Raw genomic sequence first — 18,475 nt, 5'->3', positions numbered from 1 at the left:
TGGGAATGGCAGAAGGAGAGTGGAATTTTTGAAGTTCAGAACTCACCTTAGGAACTGCTAAAGGTATAAACACACTTGCAGTTCTAACTGTGACTGTCCAAGCTATCTCAGATCTCGGCTGATGGTGGTTTAGTAAACACCAGGCCCAGAGACATAAGTCAGTCATACAGAGATAGGATCTACCTCTGATGAAGAAGATTGATCTGGGTAGGACGTGATTACAAATCACTACTTTAAACTGTCCAGTCATTTTCTTTTTAAGAGTTAAAGATTAGCTTCATCTTTTTCTCCCAAGTGCATTAGGATATTAGTGTGCAGAGGAGATATGATTCAGCTATAAATACCAAGATAAATAGGCAGATATTTACACTGCTGAACAATGGTATTTTAAATTTCAAATTTCTCATAAAAACTGAGATAGTTTATACATATATAGTGTTGCTTTCCAAAGGTGCTGTAATTCTACAGGCAATCTATGGAGGCTTAAAAAAGTATGAATTCTGTCTTTGTACCGCTAGGCCTTTAAAAATCTAAAGAGCTACTTGTGAGTGCTTGAAGAAAATCCAAGGTGCAAGTTCTCAAACTCTCCCTGTCACACAAGTATTCTGGATTGCTGTTACATACCTGTGAGGAAAGCTAGAAGGCAAACAAGTCATGCCTGAAGCATTTGTTCAACCTGCTGAAAACTCACGATCAGTGTTACAAAATTCACTGGAGTTTAAGGAAGTTCTCTATGGCAGGAACTGCCAACAGATCAATATAATGTAAATTATTCTCTGAGGTTTTCCATTTCATATAGGAATGAAACAACATGAAATGAAAGAAAGAAGCAGAAAATCCAATGACAAGAAAAATCAGTTTGATTTCCCTGAAAATCATTACCTTCCAGCACAGTGCTCCCAAGAAGGAAAAGTAAATGTTGGAATTTGAGGCCAATGCACCCTCTTTGTCTCCTCATAGCTGTTGTGCTTTGCTCTGTCTCAGTGCCTCTGAGTTCAAGACCTTGTTCTCTTTGGATCTATATCCAATGCTGAAATGTGTCTCCACTGATTTAATTTATTCCCGATTTACACCAGTAAGAGGGTGATTAGAATTGCAATGCCCATGGAATGTACCATAGGGTTCTTAATTCTGCTTGGCTTAAATTCTTGAAAATACTGTATCTTTGGAAAAGCTGTCATTATTTTATCCTCCTCCCCCAGGGAGGTAAACCCTAGAATGCAGTCTTCTACTTTTGGGACAGCTGAAGGGATGGATATAGGCAGGCAAAGAGGAGGCTGGGGATTTAGGGAGGAAGCATAAGCAAGTGATGCTCCTAAGTATCTTCTCCAGTCCTTTCCCTATTCTCAACTACTCCTTCTGCTCAGTCCTGGAAGTCTTGGCTTTGTCACACTGAATAAAATATTTTTCTGAGTAACTCTTTTGTTTATGTATTGTAATAGGTTTTCAGTTACATATGATGATTAATGAAAAAAGGTATCTATCTAATAGGAAAGACAATACATGGTGATACCCGATGCAATACTGGAAAGTCCCTGAGTAATCCTACTGCAATTAGTTTTTTTTCTTAAAAACACAACTAATGTAATTAAACTGGTCTCTTTTGTTCTTTGAAAAAGTCGTTGTATGCTGAGTAGCCTGAACACCCTAACAATGTTTCAGGCAGCATCCTGTCCATTTCTTCTTCTTCTTCCTTTTTTTCTTTTTTTTCCTCCAATAGTACTTCCCTTTCTGGAGATGATTTCATTTCCTATGCAGTCACTACATACATGGGGAAAACCCAGGAATATACAAAGACAGATATTTTCCATCAAACTCCATCAGTAAATGCCTTTTGTTGTATTGTGAATCTGCCAAAGGGCACAGAAAGGAGGGACTGCAATCCTGGAGTCCTTCAAACTGCTGAAAAATATGAACCAAGTTCTGAGTCAACCAGAAAAATTCTGCTGGAAGCTCAGGGACTGCTGAAGCAAAGCTCAGCATCACCTTTAGTGAATTTTAGATGTACAACTGCAAGTATGGAGTATTAAATGCACAGCACTAGGACCCAGAAGAGCCAGCAGGATGAACACTGGCAAATCAAGCTGGCTAACAGAAAATTCAGGAGAGAGAAAAAAAAGTGCTAGCAATGGGTTTAGGTGTGTGATGTAATTGTGTATTCCTGGAGCAGCTGCTTATGCAGCAGGGGCAACCACATCCACATGCTCTCGAGACAGAACTCCAAAGCACTTCTCCTGCCTCTGAACCAGAGATTTCACCAGCAGGGCAGGTGGAAAAAACCATTCACTAGCAGAGATGTTGTAACTGTGCTTCTCTGCAGCAAGAAGCATGGGCTGCATGGAAAATACAGGAATAGGGATCATCATCTCCTGTGCTGTGAGGAAGTAGTGCTGTGGTACTGCAGAGCTCTGCCTCTCGTACTCAGAAGACTGTACAATTTTATGACTACTTAATACTCGTTTCTTAAACCATTTGTATAGTGACCTTTGTAACAACTGCCCAGTGCAGGACTGATTTGGCAAAGACCTTCCACTCCACACCCAGCACTTGTAAAAATGAACAAATGCTGCTTCATTTTTTAAAATGAGGGTAAATATCAAACACAAGCAGTTTCCAGAAGAGGAGAGGAGGCAGCCACACAAATTTCAGTGAGCCTCTCCTGAGATGGAGCACTCAGCAAAACAAGTTAGGCTTGCAGAATTAACTAAACAAGAAACATTAACTAAACAAAGAATTAATATTTTTGGACAGGACCGATCAGACATTGCATAAGCTCATCAGAAAAGAGATACTAAAAGTGAATCTCATGGTTACATTTCTAATTGCAGCCCTTTGTTCTATATTTTTCATGTAAAAGTCATCCAGTGTGAAAGTTGGCAAACTTAAAATATTGGGGAGTTTGTTGATATTTATGTAAGGAATGGGGGGGGGGGGGGGGGAGGGGAAGGGCAGAAACATAGAGTTATGGCATTTGTAACTGTAATTAATTCTCTATTTGACCCTTTCAAATCAGCCAACTTGCCTCAGGAAATGTTCACAGTAGAGACCATCTCACTGCCAAAACACAGATGACACTAAAGACCCCAAATGCCAGGAAAAAGAACCACAAAGAAGTTGAGGTATTTTCCTATTGCAGATCAAAAATATGAAGAGATTTTGCATACAGGGTCACAGAAGCATAAGAAATTAAGAGGAATAGTTTTCCTAAAGGAAATCTAAAGCAAAATAGGACTACCCTTTCCTGTCAAACCTAACACTCTTTCAAAAAAACCCATCAGGTCACATGGAACGACTCAGCTGCTCAGCAATTTTTAAATCGTTTTTTACATGTTTGAATGTAAAATTCCAGGCAGGAGGCAGGATTACTAAGGATACTGATGAACAATCATTGAAGGAAATGATGACAGGGCACTGCAAGGAGCCCCCCAGGTGAAAGAAATTCCTTACTGCTCATGCGAGCATAAATTTCCTGGGCACTCAAGTCAGAGAAGAGCAGGAGCACACAGATAATTATCTGAGAAACTACAGTGTTTTCACTTGGATACCTCAGCCTCACTCCTGCCTTTTGTTTTCTATAGTATAACTGATGTGAAAGCCTTGATTAGTGGAATTACCAAATCTTATACCTACTGTAGCACATCCTGCATGTACCAGTTTACCATGTGATTTGGACAGGGTCTGTTGGACCACACATCAGTGTCAAAAGCAGGACACAGGACATTCTGCTTCCTGTGTGTCGTGTACTGCTGATAAGCATCAATATTCAGAAATCGTATTGCTTGATAGCTGTTAAGGCACTCTCATGCCAAGAAAATTGAAGCTTCTCAATAACTGCATTTATGACTTTTATGACAGAAAAAGTGTTCATACAGCTGAAGGCTACCAGATATCGTTTATGACACTCTTAGTTAAGGCTTACCAATGGCTCTCTTCTGTCAGTGTGGATGAACTAGAATTCTAGCAGCTTTTAATTCACCTGCCTCATGTCTCCAAAACAAGGTCCTTTTAAATCAGTTGGAACAGCAGCTGCTCTCTTTGCCCCAAATCACACAGTTTACAGTAAAACATGTGACCTTTTCATTCAGAGTTCATCTCTTCTGACTTCTCTCTGTAATCACAAGAGAGATTTTATCTTTGTCAACTCTGAGTTTTTTTGCAGGCCACTCCTGAGCACTCTGCTCCCTACATCCTAAATTACAAGTCAAAGCACAGCGTCCAGAACACTACTCAGTTGTTCCCACTGCTCCATATCAAGATTTGTTATGCTGTAATTATGTCGTCTCTTATAAACATAAAACACTTAAGCCCTTTCTTTATATTTGAGTAGAAACACACAGAGCCACAAACATTTGGTCTGTCTGGACCAAGAAAGCAGAAATGACGTCTCCTTAAAACCGAACAAGCAGAAAGTTTTGCACAAAGAAGACAAAGGATAAAAGCTTCGTTGCATATAGAGCATAGAAAGAATAACATTTTCTTTGAGATACTGAAAATCATTAGTGAAATTAAAGGAGAATAACAGTTTCTTGGATTTATTTTGAAAAAAAAGCCACAGTCCTTTGGCAATGCAATTCATCCTTCCATTTTCTCCTTGTATGCAGGCCGGGAGAATTTTCCATTGATGCTCTAGCTTGCATTTCTGTAAAGAGCTTTCTGTGCATGGAAATAGTGTGTGAAGAGAAAATAAAAAGTCCAGAATTAGAAACAAACAACCCAGTCTGTGCTGCTGTCAGGCAGCAGGACAGCACTTGGTAAAAAGAGATTGACCTGGAGACACGGTAAAGGCCTACAGAATTATAAAGTCAGTGGAAATCAGGGATAAAGATCAATATCTACTTCTTCTTATCCTGTAAAATAATCAGAAGGCAGCAAATAAAACCAGATTCACACTACTAGGGATAAGTCTCAAAGGCACTTAATCTTTTCTTACACATTCCTAGACACCTGATTGCCATGGTTGAAGAGGACAATCCCCAGGCAGACCTCAGATCTGACAAGCAAGGGCTGTAATTAGTTTATCTGCTTATCTGTTAGTTAATCCAGCTATAAAGTGACAGAAAACCAGGTGCTTAATTCCATAGCTTCTGGAGTAGCTACTGTTCAGATCATATGCTCCAAGGCCATTTATAAACCACGGACAGCGATAGATATGGTTATAGTAAGTGGAATTTAGTCTAGCATACGTAAATCTCTGAGATCTTCATAATCAGGCAGAGAAAAATAACCTACATTCATATCTGGTCCCATGCTTTTCTCCTTTGACTTCCTAATTAGCGGGCAGAGGAATGGTAATGGGAGTCTGAGACCTTCATAATCAGGCAGAGAAAAATAACCTACATTCATATCTGGCCCCATGCTTTTCTCCTTTGACTTCCTAATTACCTGGCAGAGGAATGGTAATGGGAGTCTTTAGTGTTTGACACAAATAAGGCCAACCTGTATTATGGTATTTGTCTCTACTGTTAAAAGAAATGGTTGAACACTTTGAATAATCCTTCTTCATGATTCCATCTTCAGTTTTATTTATTTTCATCATAATCAGAAGAAATCTTCTTTTTACAGGGTCAAATTTAAATTTGCAAAAGCACCTCACTTTATTTCAGAAGCAGGATTCTACAGCAGCTTTTAGAATTTTCCTTTACCCAAATTCAAAGCAGCAAATAAGTAAGAGGTTTTTGCTTCAGAAGAAGCACTCATCGTCGAAGACCAAAATCCATCTTAGGTTAGGCAAAGAAACTCATCATATCATATTTACATATTCTGTGTGTTCTCAATGGTACTACAGAGACTTAATGGGACTATTGCTTATTTCAATGAAGCTAGATTTGAATTAATCAAAAGAATACTGTAAGTATTTCTGCTGAAGTTATCTCAGCATGTAATGAAGGGGTTTTTTAATGTACATAAATATAAGGACAAGGAGACCTAGTACCTATAATTTCTAGGATTATTGGCTCCTACTTCTATTATGTCTTAGAATGGAAAAAAAATAAAATTGAAGTCCAAAGACACAGAGATGGAAAATCACAGAGTAAATGCCTTTGACCTGTGGTGGAAAGTCACAAGGGAGACATAGTACAGATTAAAATTATCCCAAGAAACTACAAACTCTCTACAGACTCCACACAGCTCAGTGCAGGACAACTCTACATGTCATTACTTAATAAAGTGCTTTCTATTAATGAGAAGAAATTTTGTGGTCATGAAGGGAAAGGGGCTTACCCACTGACCTGTGACTCAGTGCACAGCAGCATCTCACAGGTTTGGAGTTTCCGTGGGCATGACCCACCTGTGATGCTGGAGTGCCCCAGCTGGCCCAGGCAGGATATAAACACAGCCTGTCCCAGAGCATAGGCACTTGACACCCCAGGATCTGCCAGAGCTCCCTCCACCACACAGCCAGGCCCAGACCACACAAGGAAGACATACTCTTGCATCATGATTGGCAAGACTGTGGCTGTTGTCCTGATCCTGCTCCTGATCTCAGCACTTGGAACACAAGGTAAAGAAACCTTTCCTAAAGCTCTCCTGACTAATGGCCAGAGCAAATGCTGATGGGGAGACACTGTGCTGTCTTACCAGTGTAGCAAAGGACTCTGCTAATGCTGTCAGCAAAAACCCCAAGTTGTGCTTCCTGTGAAAACAGTGAAACACTCCACCTTTTTTTGTTTCCAGGTGAGGCAGTGCCACGCTCGGCCATTGAACTCCGGTGCCAGTGCATAAGCACCCATTCCAAGTTCATCCATCCCAGGTTCATCCAAAACGTGAACCTCACTCCCAGTGGACCTCACTGCAAGGATGTTGAACTCATGTAAGTGTTTTACAAAAGCTGCCTGATTACTTAACAAGAAGGAAGCAGATTTTGTTCTAGAGAGGGTGTAAGTGTTCTGTGAGCAGTGTGAGCAGCAGGCAGAAGCAGCTGCTCAGAAAGCAGAACAGCAACATTCCCTGCTCCTACAGACAATGTGAACTGTGTGTTGTTTCGCCAGCCTCTACTTTTTAAACACATGCAATATTTTTGACCTAAAGTCACAGTCATCAGACAGGAAAGAACTTTCTAGAACTCTGAATTCTATTGGCTTGGGAAAATGCACGGAGCCATGCTGAGCAAGAGATCAAAACATAGTATTTAAGGGCTAGGTCAAAAACATTATCACACTTCTACTCAAGTCAATGAAAAACAACCATTAGCATACAAATTATTCCAGTTGCATTCCAAAACTTTTACTGTAAGTAACCAAATAACTATGGACTGGGCAGTACAATTTCTGAATCAAGGTGGAAAGATTTAACTCTTCAGCGAAAGACCAATATACAAATACAAAGCCATTTGGGAAAAAAAAAAAAGCAGTTTTGAAAAGAGAGAGAGTCCTGCAGATAGTTTAATGCATTAAACAAACAGATATGAGAAGATATAAAACCAGTGAAAAAGATCCCTTTATATTAGGCTACAGCCTCAATTTATAGAGCTTAAAGTGGAACATGTCAGTGTATCCCTAGAATGATGTTACGAGAGAAAGGTGACATTGCCTTGGATTTCACTAAATAGCCCTTTTCCCTTCCTTTCTTCCCTGTTGCAGAGCTACCCTGAGAGATGGCAGGGAAGTGTGCCTGGAGCCCACTGCTCCCTGGGTGAAGCTGATAATCAAGGCAATTCTGGACAAGTGAGTAATTTCTCCTCAATAAGCACAGCTTATTGGAAACCAGTATTTTAATTGAACTACCAAACACGCATAGTGTGAAGTGCTCCAAAATTCTGTCTCCTCAGGCAGGTATTACCTTCTGTGTTCACTAATTGTGACAGACACTGTGACTGCTTTGAGCCTTAATTTTAGCATTTGCTATTGAAGCCTTACTGTGCCACACATCTCTGGGATGTGTTACCTTCCTCTCCCCTAAGGCACAGGCATTTTGAAAACCTGCAGCCCAACTGCTCGGAAAATCCAAGCATTAACTGACTGGTTTTCTCATGCTTGCAGTGCTAGAAAGCAGCAATCAGTTTTTTCAAATTAATGGCATATAGATAAGAAGGGGGGAAATCAGGCTCCAGCTGTCAAGTGAAGCATCAAACTATGGAAGTTCACAGCTCTTGAACCATTTTGGGAATGTTATGACGTACCAGTATCTCCTGGGTTCTGTCACAGCTTTTCAGGGACTTGGGCACAGAAGGACAAAGTAGTGGATTTCAGCTGACACCAGCAAGTCTTATCTGTTGTATGGTTGATATTTTCCATCTTCTTTCTTTTCCATCTTCTTTCTTTTCCATCTTCTTTCTTTCTAGGGCCAACACCAAACCTGAGACAGTGTCCTAAAACAAAGAAGAAAAATGTCATAACTCCTCCAGCGAGGCAAAACAGGGAAGACACTTACCTAACTTCTGACAGCTCACCTCCTCCTGCCTTCTACATTCACAATGTCACAGTTTTTAGAATATGTATTCCCTGGTTTGTAGTTAGTTGACAACAGTGCTTTTAGTCTTTTAAACAGGATTCATTATGTAGGAAGGAAACCACTGCCATGTCAACAAGAAGGCAGAAAAAATGTCTTGTGAAGGAATATGGAGATGATTCCGGAATAATTTTTGCTAAACACAACTGGAACAGTGCAGTGCATGCCCAGCAGAGCTTTCATTAAATGACTCCTTCCCTTTTTGCTAATAGTTTAGGAAAAGACCAGTAATAACTTCTTCCCAGCAAAGCACAGACAGGTAACTTCAACTGTACCTGGGTCACTGCCACTCACAGTGGGCTACTGGCTGAAGAGGAGAACTTCCAGAATTAACATATCAAAATTCTGATGCATCAGGTTTTGTGTCATAATTTTCAAGATATTATTTGTTGTGAATGAGTGTGGTGAAGGTATAAACATGTATTTTAATGCCATCTTTTGTTATAAAAAAACACTTTATGTATTTATAGAATAATTTTATTTATTTATTTATTTGAAATTTATTTATTTATTTGATTATTTATTGCAGATTTTTATGTTTACATACCTAATAAATCCTTGTTGAAATGTTTTCACTCCAATATTGTTTGTTATTAATTTTGTTGTTGGAACAGAGAACTGAAAAAAAAGAGGAAGCATTTTCTTACGGTTTGTATCACAAAATGGGTTCCCAGATGGGCAACAGGGGGGTCTGAGTTGTGGGAGGCAGCAAATTAAAACAGAAAGTTGTTGCCTCTGTAAAGCGTAGATAATTAACAATCACAGGAATTATGAAAGTTATTTACTTTCTTCCTCTTTTCTTGTCAGACTCAGTGTTTTCAGAAGTCTGGATGATAAAATTCCCAGATAGTAATGAACAAATACTACTTAGTCACAGAAATTGCAGGATCATAGTAGTGTGGTGCTCTGACAGCACAGCAGCTGAGAACATGGCAATGAACAAGGGTTTTCATTAACTTAAATAAACGGGGAAATCTGATAAACATTAAGGAAATCACTAAGCATTCTCTCTAATTCCAGTCAGGAGGGAGGACTACATCAGGGGAAATCCTAATAAACAGAGCTCCAATTATATGGCCTAACATCCACCTGCAGCACAGCAATTTACAGAGGAATGTTGAAATTCAAGCAGCAAGCACTTGAGAAATGGGAAAGTTGAGCAAATACTTTGATATTTGTTTAGGTTTGGTCTTTTCCAACAAGGAGCCACTCCACTGCACAATCAGCTCATGTTTGCTCATGGTGCAAGACATAGAGGAAGTTTTTGGCAGTGCTTGAGCAAGTTCTTGTGCAAGAGGACAGCTGTTTTGACCACACTTTGTTCCCTGTCCCCATATTTGCCCCTGTCCCAATGCACAGCGTTGCACAGCCTGCTAGACCTCAGAATGGGAAGGAGTCGAAGTTTCTCAAGGAGACAGGTTTTGTTCAGACTTGTCTTACAAGTCTAAGCCTTCCTGTTTCCTGAGGGATTTTTATAAGCTGCCTTCTTTCAGAGTTGTAATTTGGAGATGAGGATGTTGCAAGTATCAGCCAAGAATGGGGAGAGGTAGGGAAGGACCACTCAATCTGCACAGCCGTAAAAGTATGGATGTATCCTAAGAGACTGGCATCAGTTTTAGTGTAATATGGATACACGTAACCTTTGCCACCAGAAAAATCCTAGTCAGGTTCTTGGGAACTGAACCATGGCCAAGAAAATACTTTTCTCCTCAGTTCTTTTGTCCAAAATGTCAGAAATGGCTGCACTTGTAGCACCCCAGGCATCTGCAGCTTTCTCTGCAGGCTCATCAGTGAGATGTGATTCCAAGGGTAGAAATGACAACATATCACACCTCTCTTCTGTGTGCAGTCACAGAATACCTTCCTTAGAAGCACCATGACCACCCTCATGCTTCCAAAAATGTGTTTCAGTGCTCTTGGAGACTGCTAAGAGAGGCACTGTGCCTCTTCTGACTTGGCGTCTACCTTCACCAGACTGAGCTGCTCTTCCTTGTCAGTAGAAGTCACTTATGACATGTTTATCTGCTGTCTTAAACACCTGTGGTTATTCTAAATGCACGAGGTTAGAAAGAAAAACAAGCAGCTTCCTAAGGGCTTATTTTAATCAGTACCATTAGAGCCCTTACTGCCAGATACTTTCTCCTTCTGTATTCTGACAGATGAAAGTTTCAGAAGAGTTTAAAGTGACTTTGGTGACAATACCTCAGTCATTTCCTGCTTAATGACTAGAGAGACTTCTCAGTACAGAATAAAACATCTAAATCCAAACTGAAAAAGACAAAATCGTTTCAGAGAACAAGAGAAACTAGTTGTGTCTTGTCTTCATAAAACACTGACTAAATAACTTCATTGGATTCATATCAAAATATAGTGTGTAAGAAAGGGATGAAAAGTTCTTATAATTATGCTGGGTAAATGTTTTTGCACAAGGCACTTAAGCATGATGCAAAGAGCTGAACAGAAATTTGATATTCACAGAAGAGGGAAAAAAGTCCCTTTATTTTAGCTCCTAGGCATATCTGGTAATGTATTGATTTCCAAGTGGAAGCTTAGCATTATTGGCTAAAGCAAATATCCCATGAAGGAGTACAAACAGAAAGTGATGCCTAACAATAACAATTTAAAGAATAATTGAAAATATACAGCAGCAAAAACTATAGAAGTTTGAAGTGCCACTGAATGGACTGCACAGAGGTTTGGATTTCTTATGCAACATTCTCATGTGTTAGGAAACCTACATGTGCAGAGCCCACCTCTCAGCACTCAGGCTGCTGGAAGTGCACCTTTCAGGTATAAAACCTGATGGGAAACAGCACCAGAGCAGGACTTCTGTCAAGAAGAAGAAAACGTGCACAGCAATGGATGGCAAATCTGTTGCTTTTGCTTTGGTTCTCTACTTGGTCTCAATGGCAGGGTCAAAAGGTAAGAAAATGATTTCTTAAAACTCATGTAAGCAATTAATAAGTATACACATGCAAATGTAAGTGGGTTTACACTATGTCCATGATGACTTTTTGCAATAGAATAGCATCCTCAATAAACTGTCATTTGGAAGTAAAAAGGATCATTTGTACCTGTTAGAATGCTGTGGATGTTTCCAGGAGTAAAATACGCTTCTGTCTGCAAATGAGTTTATTCCTATGCCACAATATATGCTTGTCTCTAGATTTTAAAAAGTGTTTGAATTAAAACAGGACCTTTTCCCCTAAATATGTCCATATAACTTTTCTTTTACAAATGACAATTTTATCCTTTTTGTGATTTTATTCTTGGTAAACAGGTCAATGACAGAGCAAGAAATACCCTGTTTGCAAGAAAGAATAAGAAATATGAGCAGATGATCATGGCAGAAATTTGGCAATCCATGTTTAAATTCAAATGCACCTGCACACCAACTGCTCTGGAAATGCAGCTGCTGTGTTGTGCAGATGCAGGTGATTTTATGTCAGCATCCAGCAAATCAGAGTGTCTGAGGAACAAGAATGAGGCTACAGGAGGGAATACAGTTTGCTTCAGAGGAGCAAATAAAGAGATTGTTCATGATTATTTACCTAGACATAACAGAATTTTATTCTGCAGGTAAGGCCCTGGAGAAGACAAATGAAAGAGGCTCCCACTGCCAGTGCATAAGCACTCATTCCAAGTTCATCCCTCCCAAGACTATTCAGGATGTGAGATTAAGCCAAAGAGTACCTCACTGCAAAAATGTGGAAATCATGTAAGTACTTTTCCTAAACACTATCTTCCTTCCTACAGGAGGAACTGAGTTGGCATTTCTCATCCTATTTACTTATGTACTTTGGGTGGCAGGATGTTTCCCTAGCAAAGCCTCAGAGACATCAAGTATCAGGAATGAGGCCTTATATCCTAAGGAATAAGCTAATTCCCAGCCAGTTTTACGAGCAGCTTCCAGACAGTATTTTAAATATCTTCCTGCCATTATCTTACTTATGAACAACATCAGAGGGGAGAATTAGATTCCCACAACACAGGGCACAATTAATGACTTAGACAATGAAGAATCAATCAAAGATACAAACTTGATCCTCTTGACACGAATTAAAACAATTTCCTCTGACTTGGCCTGCATGTGACAAAGTTTGAAGGGCCCCAAGTTATTTCCTGTGTCAGAATTGCACATGGAGCATTTCCCTGTTTGAGTGGGGAATTCGGATGATACTCCATGTGGGTACAAAATAAAAGATACAGCAAGCTTAATTTAAAACCACTCTTGGAGCTAGTCACAGGAACCAGACCAGTGCAGTCAGTAAACAGAAGGGCTCTGTCAAGCTTGTTTGCTTTTGCTATAGTTACTTAAGCAAATAATGGTGGTACAATCACACCCTCTGTGCAGCAATGCATGGCATCTCGTTCCACCTCACCAGGAATTGGTAATTTAAACCAGATTTAGTTTAAAAAAAAAAACTCAAGATAATTAAGTTCCTGAAAGATCTGCTAAAGTGCAGCCAGATAGAGAACTGAAACCAAATAGAAAATCCAGTAGGGTCATTATAAGATTACAGCATAAACACTTGTACTGACATAATTCATAAAAAACCCCAAACACAAAAGACAAAACCAAACAGGCCCTTCATCTACTGGATAAGAGAAATTTCCAGAAATTATTAGGAGAAGTGTGAGGGACACACCTGGCCTTAACTTTTCTGCTCCTTTCCCGGCAGAGCTATGCTGAAAAATGGTAGGGAAGTGTGTGTGGAACCCACTGCACCCTGGATCCAGCTCACTATAAAGGCTCTGCTGGCCAGGTAAGCTGTTTCCTTTCCTAGAACACCTGCACTTAAAAGCTCATTTTAAAAGGCTACTTAAATTCTTGGCATGCAAATGTTCACCCTCTTCAGGCCTTAGTAATTCTTTCCATCAGTTCTCTCTAAAGCAATATTTCTACATGCCTGAAGAGTGAAATAGTTTCCTTTGATATCATCCTGGTGTGTTAAACCACCCAAAAGGCCATGGCTGTGGTGCCCCTAAACCTCTGCTGAGAGACAACACATTTTGTGTGTTTGACACTTCCAAAACTCAAGGTCTCAAAGACTCACTTCCTCTTTCTGGGTATAATTCAGACACGCAGCTAGCATTTTCAAGAGCTTTCACTGCTGTAGACAGGGACAGTCAAATCCCTAGTATGCACACAGGAAGAGAGAAGTTATTTATGTTGGAGCAGTTCATGCAGGAACACTTTTTGGTTGGTTTTTTTTTTTTTTTTTTTTGTTTTTTTTTTTTTTTTTTTTTCTTTGCACAAATGTCAATTAGTTGGTACAGTAAAAATAAGTCATTAATGGGTTGTGAGCACGTATTGCTCTCCCTTAACTTGTATTAATAGTAATTGTTTTTTAAATTCATTTCTGAATTCACTTTATACTTAATCTAATAACAGGGCCGGAGACAATGTTGAGTCACCAGTCAAAGAAAAGTCAAGGAAGAATAAACCTTGGATTTCTGCAAGCATATGAAATGAGAGAAAGCATTGCTGCTGAGAATGCCATCATTTCTGATGAGAAGGGCCCCTCTGCTACATTACTAAAGTTGATTATTTTTCTTTCCCTGAGGTGGTTGCTGATTCACCTTATTTTCTTTGCTGTTGCTCTCTCTGAACTTCCATCTGCAATAGATCAAGGAGTTCAAGGTTAATAAAAGTGTTTAAGCATTGTGAGGATAAGAATAAACAAGATTAAATTAGTTATCCCTAAATAGCCTTACTTAAAACAGAAACAGAATGGATAAAATTAGCAAACACATGAAAAACACATAGTAAGGAAGCATCTGTAGCTCTGAAGGAAGTCATCTCTCATGCACTTGCTGAAGTTGTTTGAAGGTGAAAACAAGACTATGGATGTGGCAGCTCTCACAGGTAGAGTCAAACTGCCTTTCTGAAATACTTTCACAGCCCTCACTAAACACTGGAAATAATGAGGCTAAGAAACATGTCTTGGCAATGGATAAGGAACAGGTGAATACGTAGAGATGAAGGGCAGAATGAAAAGATCAACTTTCATTGGAACATGGAACATCAGCCATGGATTCTTACACTACCTTGTGTGGGGTCCTGTTTGGTTTGGCCGTCCCACAAGGGATCTGGCAAGGTGGCAAGGTCATTTGCCATGAGCTGAAGTACTCTGGTGATACTAAATGAAGATGTGAAAACAAGGCTCATCTATAAAGAACTTCAGAAGGACCTTAGGAGATTTGTTGATTAGGCAACAAACTACCAGGTGAAATTCCCTGCAGGAAGTAGCCAAAGTGATTGACATAGGAAAAAATTACAAAGCTCCTATAGAAGTAAAACATTCTAGGCTGACAATCAGCACATAGGAGAGAAATCTAGGGATGATGCTAGGTGTATGACAGGAATATCAGATCAGGGAATGAAGAGTGTTTACAAGTGACTAAAAAGTATTTGACTGGGTGTAAGGAAGGTGCAAGCAAGCACAGGGTGATACCTAAACTACCTCCTGTCTCATCAACAGTTCCGAGCCTCAGGGTAAAATTTGGGAGCTTACGGCTTTCAGAAGGGAGCAGATAAAAACAGAGACTACCTCACCTGTGTTACTTCTATTTGTTGTGCTGCAGTTTCCTCTCACAGACAGGAAGGTGAAGGCAGAGAGACACATATATACCAAGACAAGTTTAGAAATCATATTTCCAAAGGAAATAACACATTATTTATTTCAATACAATAGAAAGTATTAGGTCAATTTTTTTCTCTCACATTAGTTCACAGATTAGTCTGAGTTGGAAGGGACCCAGAAGAATCAAGTCCAACTCTTAAGTAAAAGGTTTATTACGGGGATTGAACCTGTGACCTTGGCATTATGAATACCATGTTATATCTGATACCCTAATAGACCACATTTTTTGTTTTAAAAAAGGATTTTGCAGCTTGCATATTTATTCTGTTTTGTTTTTCCAGGGTCCAGGGGAAGGCTTATATGGGTAAACATTAATGCTAATGTGTCAATTCCCACTGATTTATTGTTATTTTCTTTCTACAGTCAAAAAGATGTTTTGTTTTAGTGATTTGCTTCACGCTGTTTATGGCTGGCCATACAAATATAATTTCTGAGGTAGTAAGTGCTGAAGTGCAGACTCTAGCAGCACTCATCAGACTAGACACACATGGTGAGAGTGATGGAGGACTCAAAATTGCCATGAGTGCCCTGTGGGGTTCAGAGGTGGGGTTTGAAGTTTGACCCCCAGCAGCACTCTCACCTAAGCAGTTCTGGACTCAAATCTGAATCCATGAGCTGACTGAACATATCCACTATTCCTTCCTGCAGCTGCACCACAAAATTTTGGTGCACAGCAAGATTTGACCTGCATATCAACTTGAGATCCATTGGATCATCAAATTTACATATTACAGTTTTTATGTCAAACAGATTTCACTTACACGAGTCAGAGATGAAGGTGTGATGTGTGTTATGGCCACTGACCACTTCTAATTTAATCAAAAGTTCTTGGCACTAATTTCTTAAAACTTACCTTGTAATTCCTCCCACTTTCAGGTCTTACTTGCATAGTCAAAAAATGCTTCTGGCCAAGCTGATGAGAGGCAAATGCAAGTTACAGTAAATACAGCCTTATAGGGCAGATAAAGCCCAGGTGCTGGTGCCTAACAATTCTCTAGGTGGATTTAGTATCTCTTCTGTTCATATCAGATGGATAAATTTTATTTGTAGTATGTCTATTTGTTAATATTTTCTAGCGCTTTTGTTAACACTACAAGTAATATTAATGCATCCTTTTCTAATATTACTTGATACCTTATATTAATATTTTCAATACATTTTCATATTGAGCTGGAGCAAATTAATAATTTCATTTAATCCATAACAATTTTTAAGCGGAAGCTACAATACAGAATCAACTATTTTCAAGAAGAGATGAAATATGTATCAAAAAAAAAATGCAGTAACTACTATGCTACTGTTTTTATAAATACATATATTAAAAGGTAAATCAACTCAAAAGCTGTACTGCTACTTTGTGATTCCAGAGGGATTCAGGAAAGTCCAGCACTTGCTGTGATCTGACTCAGCCTACATAACCACCTATAAATACTGAAGTTTGAAAAATCCCACAAGCTGACCTAAGCCTTTCTCCTTTCCTTGCTAACACTTCCTCCTATAGCAATTCTGATGTCTAGCAGATATTTTGCTTTTTACGTGTCTGTTCCCTAAGCTTTGCCTCATTGCTGACTTCCACAAGTGTTTGCACAATATTGGGCACAGCTTCTGAGCAGCGGAAGTGATTATTTCCCAGCTCCTGTATTTGTCCCTTCAGCTCTCTGCAACTCGAGTAGAATGGCAGCTGAATGCCAAGGCATTTGTAGGGAAAAGGAGGTGGTTTCAGAAGACAGAATGAGATTTTCCCTGCATACGAGAGTAGCTGGAATAGAGGACACATAGGAGGCAGGCACTGACAGACGGGTTAAACCCTTATTTCCAGCAAAAGCTTTCCCTCCTGGGCTTTTGGGTCTTGTGTGCACAACTTCTCAAGGGAGAGGATGGAATTTGTTTAAAACAAGACATATTAATTTTTTTTAGAGTAAATTTAACAGCCTGGGAGCTGGAGTATTCCTCTGGACCTGGAGCGACTCAAACCAGTAATGGACTGAAGCTCAGCCTCAGTACACCTGAATCTCCCTTAGTGTGTCCCTTGTGCAGGGGCATCTTTTGCTACATGCAAAGATTAACAGATCCCGGTCAAGATCCTAAAAGATGCCCTTTTGACTTTTGTGCTCATTAGACAATGTGATGAGTCATGATAAAACCACTAGTTTCCATCCTGCGACATGGAGAACACAAGCTATATCCTGCCTTAGAACATAGGCATGGGAGGTATTTGCTTCCTTTTCAGCAATATTTCAGTAACCAGACTGTTGTGTAAGTGTTGTGTTCACTGCCAGCGTGGTTGTTACAGGGTTTTGCATGGAAGGTCTCTGCTCGCAGCAGTATCAGCTCACTCAGTGACGTGATCCTTCAAAAGGAGCAGCAATTCCATTTGCACCAGTCATCTCCAATGGCTGGCAGGAAAACAAGCTGCCAGAATTCCATAAGGGATTTGCAGTTCCCATTACAAAAGCCTGGACTAGATCCTGGGCACAGTGTTGAGGGGATGTAGGGAGAACTTGGGCAAAACATGGCACTCCCAGAAACACAGCTTAGGAGTGCCTGGTCTTTGGGCATGATCTCATCCCTCGACATTTTCACACCTGAACTGTCTTTTACTCCCCCTTCACACCATCCCAATGAAACTGTAACATTGGTGAAAAAGTGCATAAAGGGATTTATATTCCATTACAAACATCCTGCTCTTTAGGCAGATACTCACTCTTAGCTCAGGGGCAGTGCTTATCGTAGGTGGAGCAGGCTCTTGGCTTCACTTCTGCCCTGGGGAATTTTGCAGATCCGTTACTGCCACATGCAGGAAATAGCTGAGCCTGGTGGTCAGGAGCACAAGCACTCACTGATTTCACTTGGGAATTTGAAGGGGAATTCTCTTTTATTTCCTCAGATATTAATAACATTTCAGCACACATCAAAATTATATAATAAGGCTGCAAATAGTAACTAAGAGAAGTGGGATCTCTAATCAAATGTTAACTTAACCTCTAAGTGTGTGCATACATATGTGGAGACACGGGGAGAAATCGGTAGAAAAAAACCAGCAAAACCTTCCAAGTAAACTGGTTAATACTCCAGCATCTACAATCTGGCACCACTGGAACCACAGGTTAATATAACACAACATATACATCATAATAGAACATTAGCAATAAAATATAACCTTAAGTTCCTAGCAAAACCTTCTCCTGGTTCACACCTTCAGAGAACTAAATGTATTTTTTATTGAAGTTCTCTTAGAGACATAGCTAAGGAGCAGCACCATCAGGAGTTAGAATCAGTATCTTTTGTCTAATATTCAGTAAGAGGCAGGAGAGACAAAGCTGCTGGATCTCTTCCTGGGACAGCCCACACAGATATGGGAAACAAAGGAATTTTTATGA

The 18,475-nt window shown here is 39.8% G+C and overlaps 3 protein-coding genes across 3 annotated transcripts in view; 2 read left to right on the top strand and 1 right to left on the bottom strand.

The window, feature by feature from the left end:
• The window catches only part of BMP2K (BMP2 inducible kinase), a 136,662-nt gene extending 119,497 nt beyond the window's left edge, over positions 1-17,165 (bottom strand). The window contains exon 1 of the mRNA XM_083861582.1: positions 17,162-17,165. The gene's annotated coding sequence lies outside the window, so the exon portion shown is untranslated. The remainder of the gene's footprint in view (positions 1-17,161) is intronic.
• LOC310910095 (interleukin-8-like) lies at positions 6,439-8,312 on the top strand (the record flags this gene model as incomplete). The annotated part of the gene is made up of 4 exons (XM_083862546.1): positions 6,439-6,502; positions 6,676-6,811; positions 7,581-7,664; positions 8,282-8,312. The coding sequence occupies 4 exons, from the start codon at positions 6,439-6,441 to the stop codon at positions 8,310-8,312; spliced, it is 315 nt and encodes a 104-aa protein (XP_083718672.1).
• LOC310910066 (interleukin-8-like) lies at positions 11,290-13,973 on the top strand. The gene is made up of 4 exons (XM_083862512.1): positions 11,290-11,370; positions 12,028-12,166; positions 13,131-13,214; positions 13,844-13,973. The coding sequence occupies exons 1-4, from the start codon at positions 11,307-11,309 to the stop codon at positions 13,917-13,919; spliced, it is 363 nt and encodes a 120-aa protein (XP_083718638.1). The 5' UTR covers positions 11,290-11,306; the 3' UTR covers positions 13,920-13,973.
• Positions 17,166-18,475: the final 1,310 nt, after the last annotated feature.

Source organism: Zosterops lateralis (assembly GCF_965231275.1).
Source record: "Zosterops lateralis genome assembly, chromosome: 5".
Lineage (NCBI taxonomy): Eukaryota > Metazoa > Chordata > Aves > Passeriformes > Zosteropidae > Zosterops > Zosterops lateralis.
The sequence above is the reverse complement of the archived record's forward strand: the minus strand, read 5'-3'. Positions and strand labels throughout refer to the sequence as shown.